Here is a 22689-nt window from a genome sequence, read left to right on the forward strand (position 1 = left end):
AATTAGCAATAGTTTTTTGTTTGCCAAAAATAATGAAAAATAATAAATACAAATGAATTTTGTGTAAAAAAACGAACTATATTGATGAGCCTAGTATATAAGTATAATATGTATGAAATTGTGGAAAAAAAAAAAATCTTATTATTTTTTCAATTAATTTGATGAATAATAAGTTAAAAAGATCAATATGAAATATATTAACAGGACAATATTGATAAAAAATGTGTATTATAAAAATATACAGTTCAGAAAAATTTATTATAAAATAAATATAGTAGGAGCATGCAATAGTGGTAAATCTACACTAAATAATTGTTTGCTTGAAAAACTTAATGAGACATATAAAAAATCTGTTATAAATAATATTGAAAATTATTGTATCCAAAATAATGAAAATTTAATTACAATAGAAAATAAGAAATGTTTAATTGTTGATACTTTGGGAATAAATGAAAAAATGCTAAAAAAATTCGAAATATGGAAATCTAAAAATTATGATAAAAATTTTGAAAATAATAATATAATAAAAAATTATTTTAATGCAATTATAAATAGTAATTTAATTTTGTTTCCAGTTAAAGGTTCAGAAATAAGGCAAGCAGATATATTTGTACATAATATAATAAAAGAAATATATAAACAACATGATAATATATTCACAATTGTTCAAAACAATTTAGATTATATATACTCTGACAAAATAAAGTATAATTTTCTTGATATGTATGAGCATTTTACAAATATTATTTTTTTTCCATATTCTTTGGATAGTTACAATAAAAACGCAAATTTAATTGATATAATAAAAGAAAAAGTCAGGCAAACAAAAATAGAAACAGACAGTTCTATGATTATAAATAAAGTATCTACAAATGAACAAACCAGTTTAAAAACAAATTTTTATGAAGAACCGTCGCAATCTTATGAATATGAAATGCATGAATTTATCGACGATAGTTTGAGAATATTTCGGCCAACCCTAAATGGGGAAATAAAAAACTATTTTTATAAATTTATTGATTTAAAAAAAAAAGAAAAATCCAACGACCAGTTATTTAATGATTATTTTAGTAAAAAAATTCTGAACAAGGAATTAAAAACAATAAGCCGAGATGACTTGCAAAAAAAATATGCAAACATAATGTGTGAGCCTCGAAAAGAAGAAAGTACTAACAACGACTACAATAATAATAGTAGTAATGCTGATCGATCAAATCAAGAAAATGAAACTAATACCTTGAAAGACGAAGGAAAATGGCTTGATCCGCATAACATAGAAAAATGGATCCAAGAAAACAGTGAATATGGAAAAGAAAAAAAAAAAATATTAAAAAAATTAAAAAATAAAAGAATGGAATTGCTCAGAAAAATTATTAACAGAGATAAGGATATAAATCTGTATAGTCTGATAAATCTGAGCAAAACTAATATTTCTATAAATCAAGAAAACGAAAAAAACAAAATTTTCCATGATGACAATAATGTAACTAATGATTGTATAGAAGAAGAGGGGCAATTATGCCAACCAGGATATAGTGTGAATTATTTGGAAAAGGACGATCCCTCAAAATGTAGTTCATATAATTTTTTTGATAAAAAAAATATAAATGACGAAACAGATATACCGAAAGAAGAGGGAACAAAAGGTTGTATATCTAAAACGGCCAATTCAACAGAATATAAATCTGAAAATAAAGAAAGTGAAATAAAAGTGTGTATTTTAGGGGAAAAAAATTGCGGAAAGACAACACTTATTGAAACTGTTTTAAAAAAAAATATAATAAATGAAAATGATATATATGAATTATTTGGAAAAAAAAGAAAATATGTAAATGAAGATATGAGCATATTATATAAAAATCAAAAAATAACAATTTTAGATACATGTAGTTTAAAAAAACAACATAAATTTAGAAATGAAGACTTATTTTATGATGAAGAAAATAGAGTATATAATAATATTCGTAAATCTGATATATGTATATATATTAAGGAAGCAAAAGACAATAACATATGTCTAAATAAAGATGATAAAAAAATGTTGTTTTATTTATTAAAAGAAAAAAAAAATATAATATTTATAGTTAGTAAAATAGATTTAATTGTTACAGATTATGAAAACAAACGAAGTGAATTTCTAAAAAGCATAACAAATACATTTAGTGATATACCAGTATTATTTTTAAATAATAATAATGATAGTCATGTTAATGCGTTGCTTAAACTTATTACATATATAAATAAAAGAAATAATATAACTATATCTACATCGACTTTAAATTTATTTCTTATACAATTTACTAAATTATTTCCAATACCTTGGCTAAAAAAGCAAAAATGTAATTTTAAATTTATCAAGCAGATTAGACAAAATCCAATTACTTTTCTTATTTTTACTAACCTTTATAAAAATATACCAAATAATTATTTGACTTTTTTCAAAAAAAAATTAAAAGATCAATTTGATTTAAAATATGTTAACATTCAGTTTGTTTTTAAAACTACATGCGATAATAGAAATGTCAAGAAAAATCAAATTATCAAATAAAATAAAAAAATGGGAATAAACCCCATTCAATTTGTGTAATAGCTATATCGCTTATTTTTTCATTTTTAAAAATTTTTTTGTGTAATATAAAATGCCAGTATATATGTGTTTACATGCTTTAAACTTATTTTTACAATTATGAAATAACAAATTTGGTATTTTATATATATCCGACCCAGCACATATTCGAGGGCATTAAAACTTTATTTTTCTATTAATTTTATTTACTATATTTTTTGTTACTTTCATCTCCATTAATTATATCCGAATTCATTTTATATATCCTTAACAGGATTTATATCAATGGGGTTGTTTGCAGTTTCGCTATCTATTTGCTCATCGTGTGAAGGTTCGTCAGTTTTCTTTTTCAATTCATCATTACCTTTATGCATATCCATTTTATCATTCATTTCTGATTCTTTTTCTTCATTAGAATTTATTTCTTCACTAGTATGGGGAGCAAGATGGTCAGAATTTATTTCTTCACTAGTATGGGGAGCAAGATGGTCAGAATTTATTTCTTCACTAGTATGGGGAGCAAGATGGTCAGAATGTATTTCTTCACTAGTATGGGAAGCAAAATGATCCGAGTTTATTTCCTCATTAGAAATATATGGAACTGTTTTATTAGAGCTTTCTTCCTCATTGGGATTAGATTGTATATTTTCTTGAGCATTCTTCAGTTCTACATCATTTGTTTTTAGCGTTGCTTCTTCCTCTGAAACTTTGTTTAAATTATCGATATCACAATGTTGGTCTGTTTTTTTTTCCGGTAGTACTGTATTATCTACATCATTGATTTTTGATTGATTCGAACCAATTTTTTTGGTATCATTTAGTTTTATATTTTTGGGTTTTGAATTCGTTTTTAATTTTAAATCTTTTTTACTTTTATTATATTTTTTTTGTATACTCATTTTTTGGGATTTTTCGTTATAAATAGAATCATCTCCTAAGAAGAAAAAAATACCAAAGGAACGAAAATATGTGAAATGTGCCGAATATAATGAGTATATGAAGATATTCGTTGCTTTACTATTTAGGGGTCTATCGTGTTCAAAAAAATGAATTAAGCAAAACACAAAATGTAATAATAATAAGTTTTCACGATTTACAGAGTGGTTACCTTCGTCAATTACTAATCCAAAATTTATTTTTGGATTGTGTTGAAGTTTTTCTTTTATTTTTTGAAATATTAACCTAGCTTGCGCTTCGTTGATTCTCGACTTGTACAATAATTCATTTTTCATTAAAAGAAAAGAGTTTTTTTTTTTTTTTAAAATTATATCACCATTATTATGGTTTGTATTAGTATCATTGGTGTTATTTATTTCTTTTGGTGAATTTATATCATCAAAATCATCATTAAAATATTTTTTTATATAAAAATCGCATGTCTTTTCAATGTTGTCTACCAGAACTCGATTTTTTATTCCTGTAGGTCTTTCTCTTTCCTTAAAAATATATTTTTTTTTATATATATTTTTTTTTTGTATTTGTTCTGTATGCTCTTCTTCAGTTGCAATTATTTTTTTCACCATTGCTTCGTAGGTCTCCATGCTCTGAGAAAAAAAAAAAAAAACAGTCATTCACACATTTAAATTATGAACGTACATGCAAAATTACTTAGAATATAGTTATGAAGATAAAAATCACATGAACAGTTATACATTATAATTGTTTTATTATGATAAAAAAAATAAACACAATTATGCACACAAAACAAGTGGATTTATATCGCTACAGATTTATCGCATTTTTCTCATCATTTATTTTATTCATTATAGGATAATACATTTAGCATTTCGCCGTGCTTCTCCTTTTCATAGGTTAATTTTTTTACTTTCTTGCTTTTTAAATTTAAAGAGAGGATATTTAGGGTCCCCTCTTCGTCGACTTTTACCTCTTAATTATGAAATACAAAACATAGGGAATACATCAAATTTTATGTAAGCGAATGAATGCATGCACACATACGCAGATGACTACATATTTCAATTTTTTATTTTCGCTTTTTGCATAAACAATTAATATTTTTATTACAACTTAGCTATCATTACAATACTATATTACTATTATATTTCTAAGATTTGTTATTATTTATATTTTATTACCTATATAGAACTTATAACATTTTTTTATATCATCTATGTAACCTTTGTATACAATTTTTTTAGGCTACAGAAATAAAAAGTCGTGAATATAAATGCTGTTTTTTAGTTACTTATAATTTTATTGTGTGTACATGCAAAATTATTGATATGAATAATGAAAAAGATAGTAGATGCAAATATGAATCAATTTGTTATTTCCTAAATTTCGCATTATTTTAATATATATTTTTCCTATTTGTTCATAATATTACTTACATTTTTAATAATAGTGTTCTCGTTCAAGGTAGAATTAACATTTACATGATTTATTTTTTTTTTTTCTACTTTTATTTTTGCTTTCTTTATATTTTCAAACAAGAAATTTTTTTTATTTGTAGAAAGATGTTGTAGGGGTGCTTGTTTCAGCACGTTCACGTCTTTTTTTTCTCTTTTGTTAATGTGCTCTAGCTTCTTCTTTAATATGCTAGAATGTTAAGGAAATAACAAAAATAAATGGATAAATGATTTAAAGAGTGATGGGCAAATATTAAGACATAAAAGTACAGAAATATCATATGGAAGAAAATAACATTATAAATAAAAGCTCAAGAAATGTGTTTTTTCACAAAAATAGTCTACATTTACTTATTATTTCTTTCAATCTCATCATTTTTCAATTTTTCGAGATATAGCTTCTTTTTATTATTTATGCTTATTTTATTTCTATCAATTTGTATGGTAGCCTTCACATTTTTTAATTTGTTTTCCTCTATTTTTCTGCAATATTCTTTTACCCTTTCCTCTACTATCTTATTAGTTATTATATGAATATTTTTCATCTTTTTCTTATGATTTATTATTTCATATAGAAAAAGAAGTTATATTTACATTAAATGTAGAGAAACAAAGGGTGGTATGAATATAAATAATTAAATAAATGGGTTCGTTGTTCCCCTATTTTTTTTTTTTACTCATACAATGCTTTTACTTTAAAAAGTATAAACTTATTACTTTTGTTAAAAAAAATTATATATTTTTTTATTCAAAGGGAAAATGTGTGCGTTAGTTTAAAGCATATATTATATATATATTATATATATATATACAAAAAAAGAAAAAAGACTTTAAAAAATTAATTCATCTGCACTTCTAATATTTATTTCAAGGCCTATGAAAAAATATAATTTGATATATGTAGGCATTATCATATTAATAGGAGGGAGGAAATAATATATATATGAGAATATGGATGAGACTTAAAAGGATCTGAATAATGACATAATATAAATGGATGTATATATTTATTACCCTTCATGAAGTCAAATCTATCTCTATAATTATTCCTGTAAAAAAAGACAAATTGAGGTGCATTAATTAGCCACGTGCGTATATATTGATATGTATTATTATTTGTATTTATTTATTATTTCAATGTTCGACATACCAAAACATTTTTCCATGCGCTTGCGCCTGAACAATCAAAAATCCCAAATACAAACCCTAAATAATGATAAATAAAACATTCATTATTTTATAAGGGGTATATAAAATTATATGCACAAGGAGAGTGTTATATATATACACTTCTTAATGAACATCTTAAATAAATATATTTGTATTTTTTCAAACTTGGATTTCTTCAGGTTTGCAAAAGTCCATTGAAAATGTTTGGAATTGAATTTTTTCAAAAGGAGTAATAACTATTGGATGTCCCCGTGTGTGGATAAACCTAAGAAATGAGAATAAGGGTTTACATGCATGCGTATATGTATATTTATATATGGGAATAATACATTTTTCACGTTTTTGAAGGTTTAAATTTTAAAAAGGCACGCAAATAATTGATAATTACACTAACCATGCTAGTCCGAAATAAAGTTTTCTCCAAGTAAAATCGATATATTTATTTTTATATTCTTCTGACTGAAAATCAAACAATAAATAGTCCAAAATCTCCCTTCTTATGAAATGAAACTTTCCATCGATGTCGCCCATTCTTAGTTGCATTATGTACTTGCCTTGATACGTTCACATAAAAAAGGTATGTATCTATGTATGCATATATATAAGTATTGGATATACGCTTTTCGCGTATATCAGTGTATTCTTCTTTTGTTCTTACCCAATGGCATGTCATGCCACTCGCTTGGCCACGCAGAATCATCTTTATTTCGTGAAAAATTTGTTAATGTATATGTAATGTATTTAATGAAGTAATATAACAATTCATGTATTATGTAGAGAATGGATATATACATATGTAGACACGTAAATAAACTAACTCGGGACGACAAAACCGGGACTAATCTTGTTGAAGTCGACAATATCAAGTTTCTCATTTTCTGGATCGCTTTTATATTTTTCGTAATTTTCCTTATTTAAATCGAGATACAAATCCTAACAATAAGGAAAAAACGAAAATCGAAGCAATTATTAATGTTTCATTTCATTTATTATATTTTTCTTTAAATTATGTTTTACATTAAAGAATATTAGAGCTTCCACAAAATCGGAAAAAGCCCTAAAAAATTCCGAAAAAAAAATTAATAAATATACAAAAAGTGTTTAAAAAGGATATAAAATATATGTATATATAATATGTATGCGATACCATTTGTCAAAATCATATGAATGAGCTCCTTCCGTTTCCTTTCGAGTATATAGAAAAAACTTTTTTTCTTTTCGGTTTTCTTCAAAAAGGGGAAAAATAGAAACTTATATTGACGCATAAATATTGTGTGTAACCAGTTTGACAATACTATAAATGCATATAAATTTTATAATAATATTTAATAAGTTGTGTATAAATAATAATAAGATTAAATGTGGTATACCCGTTAAAAATTGTTTTTTTGCATTGACAAATATATCGTAACTTTCACATGTCTTTTTAAATTTCATAACATATTTAAAATAATCATGTATTTCTCCATCGTTTGTATTATTATAAATATTGTCATAATAATAATTATATTTAGAACAAAATATATCATTTTTTTTCAATTTTTGTAATATATATTTTAAAATCCCTTTTTTTCTTGTACTTTTATTGGAATATTTTGGCAGTGTACCCTAAATATTATATATAAATTGAATGATTGTTTGATATATATGTAAATAGAGCAATACATCTATATCGTTTATAATTGAATATTATATGTGTGTCTATATAAAGGGTAATTCATGAAGCATGCCTCAATTTATTACCTGTTCACTTATTTTCGGTATAAACTTATATGATGATAAAAAGTCTTTAATGTTTTCACTTTTTATATCTATAAAAAATTTGATAAAATGAAATTTAAAAAATTTATTTATTATATTTGTATTTGTAAAAATTAATTTAAAAAATTATTCATATTTTAAATAACCCTTTTCCTTTTTGATATATGGAGAAAACAATTCTTTCCAAACTTCTTGTCTCTCATCAAAATCATAGTGTAGATTTTCATCAGCTAATAAAAATATTTCCAATAAGTTATGACCGTCATTATATTCAAAATTGTTGGCAACAAATCAATAAGCAATACACATCATATTTTAATTTATTTGTTTATTTTTAGTGAGATATATTCATAGGTTTAATTTATGGTTCTTTAGTTTTTTGTGCATCCTACATGACAATTTAGACATTGTAGTAACCTCTGCGTCATCCTCTTCAAATTTGTTAATTTCTTCTTCATCTAAGCAACGTATAAAAATGGAAAATTTATAACCAAAGGGGAGGAAAATAAACAAGCAACCAAAAAAATAAGCAAGTAGCCAAAAAATAAAAAGACGGCTTACTAAATATCGTGCTTAATGGAAAATCTATATTTTTTAAAACGAGGTAAATGTATTTTTTCTTTTTGTCATTTGTTTCATTTTTAACATTTTGCAGCTTTTCCCAAAGTTTAAAATTTTTTAAATCTGTATAAAATTAAGGATATAAATGTTTATTGCTCATTATATTTTATAGTTTAAAAAAAAAAATTACTTTCATTATCCTCAGATTTTAAGACATATTTCTCTGGAACTAATAAATTGTTATGTAATTTCTTGGGTAGATAAAAATTATCAGGTTGTCCCCGAATAGAAATATAATAAAGAGAAATAAATGTGTATCATGGGGATATTATAATATATGTGCATAAAAAAACACACAATAATCACAAAACTGAAATAATTTTTAAAAGAAAAAATTAAAGTTATACTTTGTATTCTAATAAAGCCAACACAAGCGTGTTTATATTTGAAATGTCTTTTTGTGTTACAACTGATTTAAAAAAAGTAAAAAATGAATCATTATATCTAAGGTACGACATGTAAATAAAATCATATCGTTTGCTATCTCTGTAAAAATATGTTATTTTTCTTTTTCCCTTTCTCTTTATATGTATATGTATGCATCACATGTAATACCTTCATCATATTTAATAATATTTTTTTTGGCATATATTTGTTTCCTTGGTTTACGAGGGAAACGCTTTATGTTTTTTTTATTATGTACGAGGTAGGAAAAAACGGAAACAACTATTTTTTTATTTTCTATAAAGCTGTGGCATAAGCAAATATAAAATATTGCTATAGTTAAAATAATTTTCATTATTTGTTAATCGAAAAAAGGTATTTTGAGCAAATACAATAAACAAACAAAAAAAAAAGATGGTAAAGCGAAAGCATTCTAATAGCTCGATGAATTTATCAATTATAAAAAAGTATCGCACACAAAAAAAAGTAATAATAAAACAATGCTTAAAATATTGTTATAACATAATAATAAAAATTATAGAATAGAAAAATAGTTAAGGTGGTTAAATAAATGAGCAATAGAATTATATCAAAAAAAAAGTTACAAAATAAAATGTAATGAGAATACAGGTTCTTAATTTTTTTTACTATATTATACATGAAAGTTGTTTAAATTTTTCAATATAAATATTTACTTGAGTTTATTTAAATTAAATATAATAAAGTTATAATAAAAGAAAAAAGCACACATCTTCATAATGTTGAATAAAAATGCCATACTTGCAAGAATACAAAAAGGGAATATTTTGTTCCATACCTATCATTATTATTATTTCTTTTTAATTTAATTTTTCCCTTTTAAAAACATTTTATTTATTTGTTTGTGTTTGTTTTTTTTTGTGTGATTAACAGCGAAATGAAAATAACTTTTATGTGAAGTAACATATTATATTATTTTTTATGTAAAATTTGGAATTTTGCTAAGTTTTAAGATGCCTTTCAAAAGTTATAGTGTTTTCCTATTATATATTATTTTATTTCATGCGTTAAATGTTATATGTCTTATAAATAAGAATATATTTTTTATTACCAACCCACCAAAAAGCATATCACATTTTTCCCGTGTAAAGAGTAAAGATATACGATTTAAAAAAAATATATATGTAAAAATACCTTTTAGGGGAATTCGACAAAAATTACTTCTCTTTGATAAATTGAAAAATGGGCTCTTTTTTTTTAAATATATACAGCATGGAAAAAATGAGGTTAAATATGTAGTAGCTATGCATATATATATATATATATATATGTACATTTTTTTGGTTATTCTACACAATTTTGGTGTTCTATGAGAAGAAAATACAAGAAAATTGTTTTTTTATCAACTTTAGAAATATAGTGGTATTATATTTTTCTTTATTTTTTACTTTCTTTTTTTAGAAGTTCTGGGAAAATATTTTGATGAATCTTAACGAACTCACTAAAGTTAAGGAACTTATAAAAACTACAAAAGACATAAGATTGGAAAAAGATGACATTGAAAAAATATTTCAGCATGCAATACGTTCAAAGATTAACTTTAAAACTATAAACACGATATCGTATCTTATTAAGCACTTTAAAATAGATAGAAATACAGTAATATTATATTCATAACAATAAATTTGATTGTTTTTTCGTTGTTTATTTACACAATTCATTCACATTATTTTATTTTTTCCTTATATTTCAGATATCTTCAGTATTAGATATAGTAAGCAAACAAATTAAAGACGTAAAATCAGCAGAGCGTTTCTTATCCCTTTATTCTTTTCTTTTGGAAAACGATATAGCAGTAAATATTTTTCTCATCTTTCTATTCATATAAATAATGTGTTGCATTTTAACAACTTTCAATATGTATGTTCTTTTTTCTTTTTATTTCAGATATTTTCAATTATGCATATAGTAGACTTTTTTAAGAGTAAACATAAAGTATTAGAAATCTTACAAAATATAAAAGGTTATAATTAGTCATTATAATAGTTGTAATATCTAGATATGTGTGCGTGCATATATATATATAAATATATATTTTTTTTTCTTTTCTTCTTTTTCTTTTTTTAGCTCAAATTTATGACGAATGTGTAAACGATCTTGTGAGGAAGAAAATCGAACGATACAATATTTTTTGTGAAATAGAAAACATAAAATATAACTTAGAAGATGCTTTGAAAAAAATAAAACTAAATATCCAAGAAGATGATATATATTTTAATTATGATTACAAATATTTATTAAAAATATTTGAAAAAAAAACAAAAAAATATGATAATATGGGCACAGTAAAAGATGAAGTATATATAATGCCGGATCAGGGAAAAGTAGACGAATATATAGATATAGAAAATCATGATTGTTTAAAAGAATTAAAAAAAACGTACGAAAAACTACAATCATTTAATGATTCAATAATTGAGCATATTGAATCAGATCAGGATTTATTTTATTTTAATGATAATGAATATATGGCTAATAAAAGCAAAAAAAAAAACATAAATAAATATGAACAAAATAATAATATAAACGAAACAGAAGAAGATGAAGATACTATAGCTATGCAAAAGAATATTGATGATTATATTGAAAAGTACAAAAGAGATAATAATTCAAGTGTTGAAAATCTTAAAAATACATTTGTCGAGCAAGCAGATATTAATTTTAAACATTTTTTAGAGGCGATAAATCTTGACAATAGTATTCGAGAAGAAAACGAAGCAAACATGAAAACTATGATGAAATCAAATAAACATATAATTGAAGATTTTGAAGGAAATTTATATGGGGATAACCAAAATAAATTTCGAGAAGAAATAACAAATTTCAGATTAAAACAATTAAATCAAAGTGATGAAGCTTTAAATATAACTAACGATATGTTTTATGAACGAATGAGAGTTAAATTATTGTATTATATACAAAAAATAGAATATATGAAATATATGCATCAATATGAAATTCTTAATGAAAGGTATCCAATAAATAAAAATGAAAAAACCATTTTAGATTTGTTAAAATACGGATACAAAATTGATGTATCTCCAGATGTAGATAATTCAATGTTTAAAAAAAATGTAAATATAGAAAAAGATAAAATGGTAGATGAACACCACCCCACTATCGCTTTTAAGAAAAGTAACATTTATATTTTATTTTATTTCATAAAAATAGAAAATAAAATATCATATTTTTTTTGTATAATTTTTTGCAAAAATTGTTTGAGTTGTCATATTTCATATAATGCGAAAATCACATAAATTTTCCATTTTTTTCATTTTAGAAAAATATTACGATTTCAAATGTCCAGATTGTGATTACCATATTTTTAATACAAGTAACCCAACTTTTTATCTTATATATTATATGATATCTCATAACATGTCAAATAAATCTACATTTCCATACATCTCAATTTTTTTCCATATTTTGAATTTCTTGCTTCTTGACAGATGAGGAAATAAACTCAAGTCCCATAGAAAACTGTCCCCAATGTAGCAAACAAATTTGAAGAAAATAAATATACAAACTGTATAATTCCATATGTATATATATAAGAGTGACATATGATGGATGTTGATAAAATTTCTTTATGCATCTCTAAAATTATTATATAATGTGTTAAGATAAATATATATACCCTGATCAGAAAGTATTCTAAAATAATGAAGATTAGAAAAAGTGTAATATTGATAAACTAAGAATAAAAATAAATATGAATAAGTACATAAAAAATATAAAAAAGAAAAACAAGTAAACAAATTATTATATGCAAGGTAAGGGAAATTTAATATAAAAAAAAGCGGGTAATTTTTAGTAGGGGATAAAATTAAATAATTTAACTTATAGTAAATATAATTTAAATGATAATTTTTTTTTAAATTATATTTATTATAAATATAAGAAAAAATATAGAAGCATCTTTTTATACGTTGAGTGTATAAAAAGAGTAATAGGTTAATATCATTTTTGCAATAAAAAAAGGCTTGTTCAAAATTTTCTCCTCTTTTTTTTTCCTTTTTTTTTCCATTTTTTTTTTCCGATTTTTTGTTATCATATGCAATCGAATTATTAGTAAAACAAAACTTGTATAATAAATTATTATTAAAATAATATAAATATCTCTTAATACAATTTGTGTAAAAAATATTTTGATTTTCATTTAAATAGTTATATTCATAAAAAATGTTTGTACTATATAAGTTCACGATTTTATAGACATCGGGATTTTCATCTATTAAATAGACAAAGGAAAATATATTATGCAGATTTTTAATCATGGATGTATATATATCGTTAAACTTTTTTATGTCTACATATTTTTCTTTCGATTTATTTAAATGTGCATTAATTTTATTTATATTCCTTTTATGAATTAAATTATAATATTTATTTATTAATACTTGATCCACATTAAAAACATAATAATTTATATTTCTTTTAACTTTGAAAATTTTTATTCCCAAATAATTTGTAATTTTTTTTTTTTGTATTTCAATCTTGGTTAAAGTTTCTGAAAAAAAACGGATTATTTTTGTATTTTTCAAAAATGAGCTTAAATAAAAGCCGCTAGTTTTTTCGCTATCTTTTCCATTCAATTCTGATGAAATGAAACAATTGGTATATGATGGTGATGAAAAAAATAAAAATGATGGTATCATAGATATCTTTTTTTTAGTAATTTTATTATTTTGATCATTAATAGGAACATTTGTATATATATTATTTATAGACTGATCATTATTCTTGATATTGTCTGCCTTATGATCTAAACTAAAAATATTTTTGCATTGCAATAAATAATATAAAAAAGTGCTCATATTATCTTTATTTTTTAATTTTTTTGTTTCATTATTTTTAATATTTTCTTCATAATTTGGAATTTCTTTATTTTTTCGATTTTTTTTTGCTAATCCCCAAATTCCAAATTCACTATATGGACGTAAAAAAATGTTTTGGATTTTTTTATTTTCATTTTTTCGAAATCGTTTCAAAAAGTTGGTTTTCAAATTATTTATTGAATCTGCTGGGTTCATATAAATTATTTGATGATCCTTATCAAATTTTTTTTTTTTTTCCAATATAGATATATTTTTTTTAATACTTAAAATTTTTATAGAACTTTCAAAAAGTAATCTTAAATATAAAACTAGATATAAATCATTCATAATTTTAATTTCATTAGCATGTTCTGGATTTTCTAACACAATTTTTTCAAAATTGTTTGAAATAACTTGTTTTATTTCATCTTTTTGTTCACCCTTTCCAGTCAAAGTATGTTCATTCATAAAACAACTTTCATTGTTTGTAAAATGTGTCAATTTATTATTTATTTGTTTTTTTAAATTACTTAAATAATTTTCTGATTCAAAACCGAATAGGCTTTGGTTACTATCCTTTATGTCGTTATTTTTTGTAGTATTATTTTTAAAAAAAAATGTATATATATAATCATAAACACTTTTTTTTTTGGTCCCATTTATCAAATCTTCTAAATGAGCATGATTTTTGAGTATGGTTTTATAATGCTTATAACATATATATTTTAAAATGTTAATTACATAAAAATGAACATAAATATTTGTATTTGTGTTTAAACAAACCCTATTGATGTTGTCATATATTTTATTAATTAAATATAAAAAATTTAATGTAACTACATCATGCCCATTATTCCTAATTTCTTCCATTTTATAAGCATCTTCAAATTTATGTATATTATATTTTTCATAGACATTTCCAGTTTTTATTATATCCTCATATGTTTCTCTATACTTTTTTTTATTTTTCTTAATATTTTTGGAATTAACTTCACCAGAATAATATATCATTTTATTGTTGTCTGAATGTCTATAATTTGAAAACCAATTAAATATAGATTTTATTATGTTTTGCCGTTTATTTTTTCCTATTTTTGTGTGTATAGAAAAATCTTTTTCATTATACAATTTCGTATTTAAATTTACAAAATAAGATGATAACTCTTTAAGGATGTGTATACTTAATTGAGGCGAAAGTATCGCATATTTAATACTTTTTTCTAAAATTAATTCATATATATATAACTTGTTGAATATACTTTTTTCATTATAAATAAAATCATAATTTATTTTTGTATCGTTTTGGTCTAATATATTTTTAATATCATTATAATTTTTTTTATTTAATTTTTTTTTATATTTAAAATATATTTTTTTTAATATCTTATTCTTATATATATAATTATCATATATATTCAAAATAAGTAATGGCACATGAGAGCATATATTGTTAATATTCAAAATTTTCAATTTTTCTATATCACTATTATTTCGTATACTTTCAAATTCATTATTGTTACATCCTGTTTTATATAAATAGTATCCAGACCCTATGATAGAAAAAGCATATATTATTTTTTTCCTTTTGTTCATATATAATATACTCCATAATTTTTTACCGATTTCCCTTGGATTTGATAACATGATACATTTCCTTTTTTTTCAAACTCATATGTGGGGTATTTATGCTTACGTTTTCTACAACTTTTATTATATTTATATCCCCTCTGTGTAATTTAATATTATCAACTTAGACATATATTTCATGCATTATTTACGCGTTTATTTTTTTTTTCCCTTTCAAAATATTGTCATGTAATACTGACCATTTCACTTTTTTTTTTTTTATTTCATTATAATTGTCTATAAGAAATAAAAAAAATGTGAATGCAAACTTTCAATTTTATATAAAATTTTATATGCTTATTTCCAATTATTTTATTTCCTTTTTTTTGTGGCGGGGTAAAAAAAGTATGGATAAAATGAAAACAAGGCAAAATTATATTCCCATTAAATATAAAATGAATGAATTTTTTTTTATATAAATAAGGATATTTTATTATTCTTCCTATATTTCACTGTCATACTTTTCTGCTTCACTTTTTTTTTCTTTATATTTCAAATTTCATGTATGTATAATACATTTCAGAAAAAACAAAACTTAGCATTATTATTTTTTATCCTATTTACTTTAAAGCACATTGCAGTGATCATTTATTTAACTTTTTTTTGTTACAACATTTGCCCACATAATGACATAGTTCTACATGCGTGTTATGTTTATTCATTTTTTTTTTTTTTCTTATTTTTTATGCCATTTTCTTAACCTTTCTGCCACAAACTTGCAAAAACAAGAAAATACGTGGCTTCATGTTGCCCATAAATTTTATTTACTCTTAAAAATTTGTACTTATAAAAAAAATTATATATTTAAAACTGAACCAAACAATTCTTATTTCCATAAATATGACTATTATTTAACGAACTAAATAAACATATTTTGTGTGTGTCATAGTAAATTCATTTATCCATACACACATATAATATATATATATATGTATATTATATGTGTATTTAAGGGGATATTTTGTAATTTTTTTTACACATAAAAATAAGCAATAAAATGAAAAATATTATATTTGGGGATTTATATAGAAAAATAAGATACAACAAAAAATATATTTCGAATGTATATATTTGGAAATACTAATATACTAACAAAAAAATTGGTTTCATTGTACAGCATTGTTAATGATAATAAAATTTATAAAATGGTAATAGCCAAACATTCAAAAAAATATGTTAACTAATAAAAGATATGAATGTTTTACAAACATCCTTTTTAATTTTTCCTTTTATTGGATATAAAATTGTTATAAAGCATTCAACATTATATATATTATAAGTAAATTTTTTTGGTGATATATTATTTCACTTATTTATTTGGAGGGGTAAATCATGCATACAATTCTATTTTTTTAGAGTGAATATTTTATGTAAATAAGCGAAAAAAAATATATGAGCAATATTTTTTTTCATCACAAATATTTTAATTTTTTATTTTAACTTTTTATTTAAACTTTTTATTTTATTTTTTTATGTTTTATGATTATTAAATAGTTAAAAAATATATAGGATTATATTCTATGATAATATTACGCAGTTGATTAAATCGCGTAAAAAGGCAAAAAAATAAAAAATAGATACAACACTGATAATTACTTAAATTTTTTAAATTACTAGTAAATGTATATTCTTTTCAAAATAATTTGACTTCATTCCGTTATAGTTTCATACTAACTGTATTATTAAAGATTTATTTTATTTTTTTTTTTTAAATTATAAAATGTTTTTTTTTTGTATTTTTGCTATTTATGTTTTATTGTTTAAAAATGTCTTATCAAAACTAAACTTTCAAAACGAGCAATTAGCAATTGCCTTTTTCGAGTCTCATAAAGGCTACATTGTTACTAAAGAGTAAAGAAAATTTTAATTTCTTAAAAATAAAACTTATCCATAGAATACATATATGTGTGTGTATATATGTATGTAATATTTATTAATACATTCCTGATTAATGGTTTACAATTTCTTCCTATTTATCAGAGAAATAATAGACGGGATAGAAAAGTCCTGGTTTGAACTCACAAACTATTTGATTAATGAATCAATAAAACAAGGTTTGATATTTTTGAAAATGAAAAAATATATGACAAAATACCAGCGAAAAACAGTGAATAAATTAATAGATAAAGCTATTGTATGATATTATTTTCATAAGAATTGTTGTATATAGCACATATATATATGCGTAAATTGTAACTATATGAATAATATAAATGTGGAAATATATTTTTTTTATAAAGGAAACGACTTTAGCAATGATATAAAAATAGTAGTGAATGAAATGAAACAGAAACTCGATAAACTTTTGACAGCATCTTATTCCATTAAAAAAATAGACACGTTAAATATTTAAAAAATAAATTATAGTAGAATGAACGAAATATAAAAAGTCGTATACATTTCTTCATTAATGTCTTGATATATATATATATATTATTAATTTCTAACAGGATAAATGCGTCATTTCAATGGGCCCAATCACCAGAATATATTTTTTTAAATATAAAATTTTCGCATAGATGGAGTTCACCAGGTTTTTTTTTTTTTTTTTTTTTTTTAATTCGACAAACCATTTGTACATTCCTTTTTTTATTTCATTTTTTTGTTTACATTTTATTTATAGGTGCTCTAAAAGTGAAAGATGAACAAATAATTTCTGAAAAAAATAAGTTTTTTTTTTCGGCTTATAGTAACGACCCAAATACAGTAAAAAAAAAATATGTAGTTGATATTGACCTTCTTCATGATATAATTAATTCGGTATGCTTTTAATAAAACTGAATAATCATAATATAATGTATCTAAATTTGTATATAATCATGTGTAGTATATTTTATTATATATGCATTTAATTTAATTTTTTTGTATCATTAATATTCGAAGGAAACAAAATATAATTTTGCCTCTGTTGGAAAGGTTGTAATTACCTTAAAAAAAAAGGAAAAAAAAATATGGAATAGATTATTATTATCTAAGGAGAAAAATCCCAATTTGCAAGTTTGGTGGGATATGAAAGAAAAGTAAGAATTAAAAAATGAAAAAAAAAAAAAATGAGTGAACTGTGAAATCTGTATACCCCATATAACGATACATTTATTTGTATTATAATACATAAAATGATAACTATGTAATTTAAATTATAATTTTTTTTTCTTAAGATATAATGATAGTGTTTTAGAGTTTTTAAAAGAAGAGGAGCAAAAAAGGAAAAACGAAAAAACAGAAAAAGGGAATGAAGATGAAAATAGTGAAGATGAATTATTATATGAACAAGCTGAAATAGACGATAATGAAAATAATAATGATAAACATACTGAAATTGAAAAGGGTATGATAGATGAGGATTTATAACCTCATAATATATTTATAGCGAAATGATATAGTTTTGAGAATAAATAAAATTATATAAATATACACACAAAAAAAATTAATTAATACTTAAATTTTTGCATAAATTTTTCTATATATACAAATAGGTGTAAATGGCCAGGTATGAATAATAGCATGTACATAATATATTTAATTATTAGACTTTTGTCATTTTTTTTAACTTATTAATATATATAACTCGTTAGGTTGATATCCTACGTGTTAATTTATAACATATTAAACTACTAACTTTATAATTAAAAACTATATAAAAATAAAAAAAACAAATCAATGTTTTAAGGGGGGTGAAAATAATCAACGCCTTATCTTGTAAATGATAACACCAACATTTGCTATTGCCAACAATATTATTATTACTATCAATAAATATTTATATATTATCTTGTTATTATATATACTCAACATTATTCTTTTTATTCTACTTTGTTCGTGTCTGGTTTCATCAACCTAAAAAAAAAAATAATAAAAAATTTTAATATATATATAGTGTGTACGTCATTAAAGATTTTATGGATGAAAAATATTCATGTCATAATAAATGAGAAACATGTAAACTCGCGGATGGATAGATGGATGGATGTATGCATTACATGTCGTTTAGTTTTTAAAAGTGTAGCCCTTTGAGAGGTTAATTCACTCATTATTGTATATCCTATAAGAAAATTGAAAAAGGCGATAAATATATAGTATAAAACATAGTGGGAATATATATATATGAGAAGGCTGTAAAAATGACGAATTAATATCTTAACCCATATCTTCGACATCTTGAGCTCTCCTAAAAAAAAGAAAAACGGAATAAAATTAGACCAAAATATGTTATTGTTGCATAAAAAAAAAATTTGATTTTAGTTAATAAAATACAATCTAATATATATTTTTATACCTTTCAGATTCATCTAGGAAATTTGTTCCCTCAATATATTTTTTTGCTAAGTCATATTCTCTGTCGTTAATCTAAGTAAATATATAGAATAAAAATAAGTGTCATAAAGAATGGAAATAAAAATAGGCATGAAAATGTAACTAAAATAAAGGTTGATTTAATTATAACTAATAAATGGGTTTTTCATAAAATTTTGAATATATTTTTTTTCGTTTTTTTGATTTTCAGTACTTCAGAATAATAGTCACGATCCATTTTTTCTAAAATATTTTTATATTTTTTTAGGTCTGAATTATATTTATTAATCTATAGAGGAAAAAATATAATAAAATGGATATCAAACTGTATATTTTCTCTTCTTTTTTATATTATGATTGTTTTTTTTATCTTTATTTATATAATAAAATAAAATTGGGTTTATACTTCTTCAAATATTTTATGAGATCCTTTTGGTAAACTATTCGTTTCGACGGTGATTTGTTTTATCTGGTTTAAATCGGTAGTAATAGTAAAACAGGAAAGTAGAAAATATAAAAATATAAAATAGAAAAATGAAAACAGAAAATATAAAAATCAAATATAAAAATCAAAATGAAGAATATAAATTAGTACATCAATAATTTATATGTATATATAAATTTATTGAAATAATTATATATGAATAAAAACAGCACATGAAAAAATAAATTAAAAAATAGATGGGAATATATAACGGTGTAATTTTAATATATTTTTATTTTTATACACATTTTTCAGACTCTGTAATATATTCGCGAATTTTATTATAATCCTGTTTATCTAAAATATTAAAAAAATAAAAATAAAAAATGGTTTTATGTATTTAGTTATATACTATAGATTGGTATGTTCTTATTAAACTTTTTTATTTTTTTTTTTCTATTTTCAAACTTTTAATGTTATAAATTAAATGCTTTATTTTATGTAAATATGTGTTTAAGTCTGCTGTATATTCGTCAAGATATTCTGAGTAAGCTATCATTTTTTTCAGTGTTTTACAAACTATAGTATATACTATTCTATATAAAATGTAACTATATATTTAACAAAATCACTAAATAATATAATAAGTGTATCATAACAATATGCATGCTGGTACTTAGCAAATTTTTATGTTACATATAACTAAAATAAAAGAAAATTATTCTCAATATTTTTCTAATTTGCAATTCATTGTATTTACAATTTTTATTTTAAGTTATTTTCAGCAATCAATTGTTGCTTTTTTCCTCAAGCACTAATTTCATTCCCTAAAATATTTTTTTTCCGAGATAAATATTTTTTTACTTTTAAAAAATGCATAATATTTAAATTGTTTAAATAGTTTAAATAAAGTTTAATAGTGAAATTACGTGTTACTATTTCGTATATTTTTCTGCTTATATGCAGAAAGTTGTGTAGGGAATTTATGATATTTTTCGAAAATTATTTTTTTCGTTTTGTAAATGTGCTTAGGTGTATTTTTCTTTTCATGTTTAGTGACATTTTAAAGGATGCGCATAAATACGTATAGAGATTGAAATAAAAATGAGATTAATAATTTTTCTCTTTTCATTATAATTATAATTTTCCTTTTTTATTATAAAATGCTAGAAAACCTTTGTATTGATTTACTTCATGAATTGTTTGAATCTAAGTATAATTTGCTTATTTCCTTGCAAACAAATTTACACACTAAGAGGAAAATAAAAAAGGAAAAAAAAAAAAAGAGGGACAATATATTTAGATACTTGTTTATACGAGTACTTGAAAAAGATGAATATTACACACATTTTGGATATATAAAAAAAAAGAAAATTATGAAAAAAAAAAAAATTAAAAAAGAATATAAAAAGTTAAGAAAGCATATTGCAGACATAAATGCATATTATGAAAAAAAAAATTATTCCAAATCATTAAAAAATGAATATAATGATACTTATTGTACAACATTCAATGAATATCATACTCACACGCTACTAAAATCATTTATGTATAACCCTGAAAAAATATATTTTATTTTACGTAAAAAATGGAATATATCTATCCAAAACAAAATTGTAAATTATAAGCATAAAATTAATGATAATAAAAAAAGGAAAAGAAGTATATGCATATATTATTGTCGTCGAAATAGAGGGAGAAAAAAACAAAAGCATAATTACAAAAATTATAAATTGTTTACTAAAAACAAAAACAACAATGATATTTTCAATGAAAGTAAGAATATAAATGAAGATAGAAATAATGATATTTGTCTACAATTTCAAAAAAATAATTTGTATGTCTACTTAGATAAATATTTTTATTCTATTCTTCCAAATTTAGATTTTAAACAACTGAAACAAGAAAAAGAAAATTTAGAACAAAATAACAATTTAAATTACATATTAAATATAGAAAAAATGAAAAATAATTTAATAAAAAAAAAAAAAATAATAAGCAAAGTTTATATAAAAAATAAGAAACATATATATTTATCCTCAACGAAATTAAAGAAACAATATATTAACTTTTTAGACAATTTTCATTTGCTAATTAAAAAAATGAAAACGCATAAAGAAAGGGGCGTGGAAATAATTAGTTCAACAAATTTAAAACTTTTAAAAACTATATTATATTTAGAAAATGATTATAATGATATAGACAGTATAAATAGTAACAACTCAAATGATATTATTAAAAATGTATTAACAAAAAAAAAAAATTATAAAATATATCATGTCATTTCCATAATAAATTATATTAAAAAGAGTTTGTATATTATTAAAATGGATATAATGTATATTTTTATTTTCTTTACTTCATATATAAACAATATTTTTGCAAAATTAAAAAATTCATAATGTAGAGAAAAAAGGAGAGCCTTTTTCATTATCATGCACATTTTTTACATATAATTATAAACAAAAATATTCCCTATTTTGATTTAAGGGCTTTTTGTTTTTCATACTTTAAGAATAGACATTTTTTTATAATTTGAGCAAACAAAGATACACAAAAAAGAAAGGTAGCAAATTAGCAATGTTGTAACCAAAAAAAATTAAAATAAAATTAAGTAAA

The 22689-nt window shown here is 21.9% G+C and overlaps 8 protein-coding genes across 8 annotated transcripts; 4 read left to right on the forward strand and 4 right to left on the reverse strand.

Moving 5' to 3' along the window:
• Positions 1-187: 187 nt before the first annotated feature.
• On the forward strand, positions 188-2548 carry PBANKA_0411200 (Ras-like G protein, putative; the record flags this gene model as incomplete). Its single annotated transcript, XM_034568152.1, has 1 exon — positions 188-2548. The coding sequence occupies one exon, from the start codon at positions 188-190 to the stop codon at positions 2546-2548; it is 2361 nt and encodes a 786-aa protein (XP_034420170.1).
• A 275-nt stretch (positions 2549-2823) lies between these two features.
• PBANKA_0411300 (conserved Plasmodium protein, unknown function) lies at positions 2824-5480 on the reverse strand (the record flags this gene model as incomplete). The annotated part of the gene is made up of 6 exons (XM_034568153.1): positions 2824-3500; positions 3675-4110; positions 4344-4453; positions 4663-4726; positions 4918-5125; positions 5287-5480. The coding sequence occupies 6 exons, from the start codon at positions 5478-5480 to the stop codon at positions 2824-2826; spliced, it is 1689 nt and encodes a 562-aa protein (XP_034420171.1).
• Positions 5481-5765: 285 nt separating this feature from the next.
• PBANKA_0411400 (conserved Plasmodium protein, unknown function) lies at positions 5766-9226 on the reverse strand (the record flags this gene model as incomplete). Its single annotated transcript, XM_034568154.1, has 17 exons — positions 5766-5809; positions 5950-5984; positions 6086-6141; positions 6271-6370; positions 6500-6659; positions 6764-6805; positions 6924-7038; positions 7123-7162; positions 7253-7331; positions 7476-7713; positions 7849-7916; positions 8013-8096; positions 8259-8324; positions 8428-8550; positions 8618-8678; positions 8835-8896; positions 9043-9226. 17 exons carry the CDS (start codon positions 9224-9226, stop codon positions 5766-5768), a joined length of 1557 nt encoding a protein of 518 aa, XP_034420172.1.
• A 637-nt stretch (positions 9227-9863) lies between these two features.
• Positions 9864-12418, forward strand: PBANKA_0411500 (conserved Plasmodium protein, unknown function; the record flags this gene model as incomplete). Its single annotated transcript, XM_034568155.1, has 7 exons — positions 9864-10136; positions 10312-10509; positions 10604-10705; positions 10798-10873; positions 10978-12045; positions 12191-12244; positions 12360-12418. 7 exons carry the CDS (start codon positions 9864-9866, stop codon positions 12416-12418), a joined length of 1830 nt encoding a protein of 609 aa, XP_034420173.1.
• A 79-nt stretch (positions 12419-12497) lies between these two features.
• On the reverse strand, positions 12498-15371 carry PBANKA_0411600 (conserved Plasmodium protein, unknown function; the record flags this gene model as incomplete). The annotated part of the gene is made up of 1 exon (XM_034568156.1): positions 12498-15371. The coding sequence occupies one exon, from the start codon at positions 15369-15371 to the stop codon at positions 12498-12500; it is 2874 nt and encodes a 957-aa protein (XP_034420174.1).
• Positions 15372-17073: 1702 nt separating this feature from the next.
• On the forward strand, positions 17074-18704 carry PBANKA_0411700 (HSP20-like chaperone, putative; the record flags this gene model as incomplete). Its single annotated transcript, XM_034568157.1, has 7 exons — positions 17074-17204; positions 17334-17407; positions 17594-17693; positions 17804-17886; positions 17977-18113; positions 18237-18373; positions 18512-18704. 7 exons carry the CDS (start codon positions 17074-17076, stop codon positions 18702-18704), a joined length of 855 nt encoding a protein of 284 aa, XP_034420175.1.
• Positions 18705-19037: 333 nt separating this feature from the next.
• PBANKA_0411800 (vesicle transport v-SNARE protein, putative) lies at positions 19038-20629 on the reverse strand (the record flags this gene model as incomplete). The annotated part of the gene is made up of 8 exons (XM_034568158.1): positions 19038-19190; positions 19334-19395; positions 19496-19521; positions 19630-19700; positions 19861-19935; positions 20053-20115; positions 20375-20427; positions 20539-20629. The coding sequence occupies 8 exons, from the start codon at positions 20627-20629 to the stop codon at positions 19038-19040; spliced, it is 594 nt and encodes a 197-aa protein (XP_034420176.1).
• A 604-nt stretch (positions 20630-21233) lies between these two features.
• Positions 21234-22472, forward strand: PBANKA_0411900 (conserved Plasmodium protein, unknown function; the record flags this gene model as incomplete). Its single annotated transcript, XM_034568159.1, has 1 exon — positions 21234-22472. One exon carries the CDS (start codon positions 21234-21236, stop codon positions 22470-22472), a length of 1239 nt encoding a protein of 412 aa, XP_034420177.1.
• Between the last annotated feature and the right edge of the window lie 217 nt (positions 22473-22689).

The sequence above is a fragment of the Plasmodium berghei genome (genome assembly GCF_900002375.2).
Source record: "Plasmodium berghei ANKA genome assembly, chromosome: 4".
NCBI classification, from domain to species: Eukaryota; Apicomplexa; class Aconoidasida; order Haemosporida; family Plasmodiidae; genus Plasmodium; species Plasmodium berghei.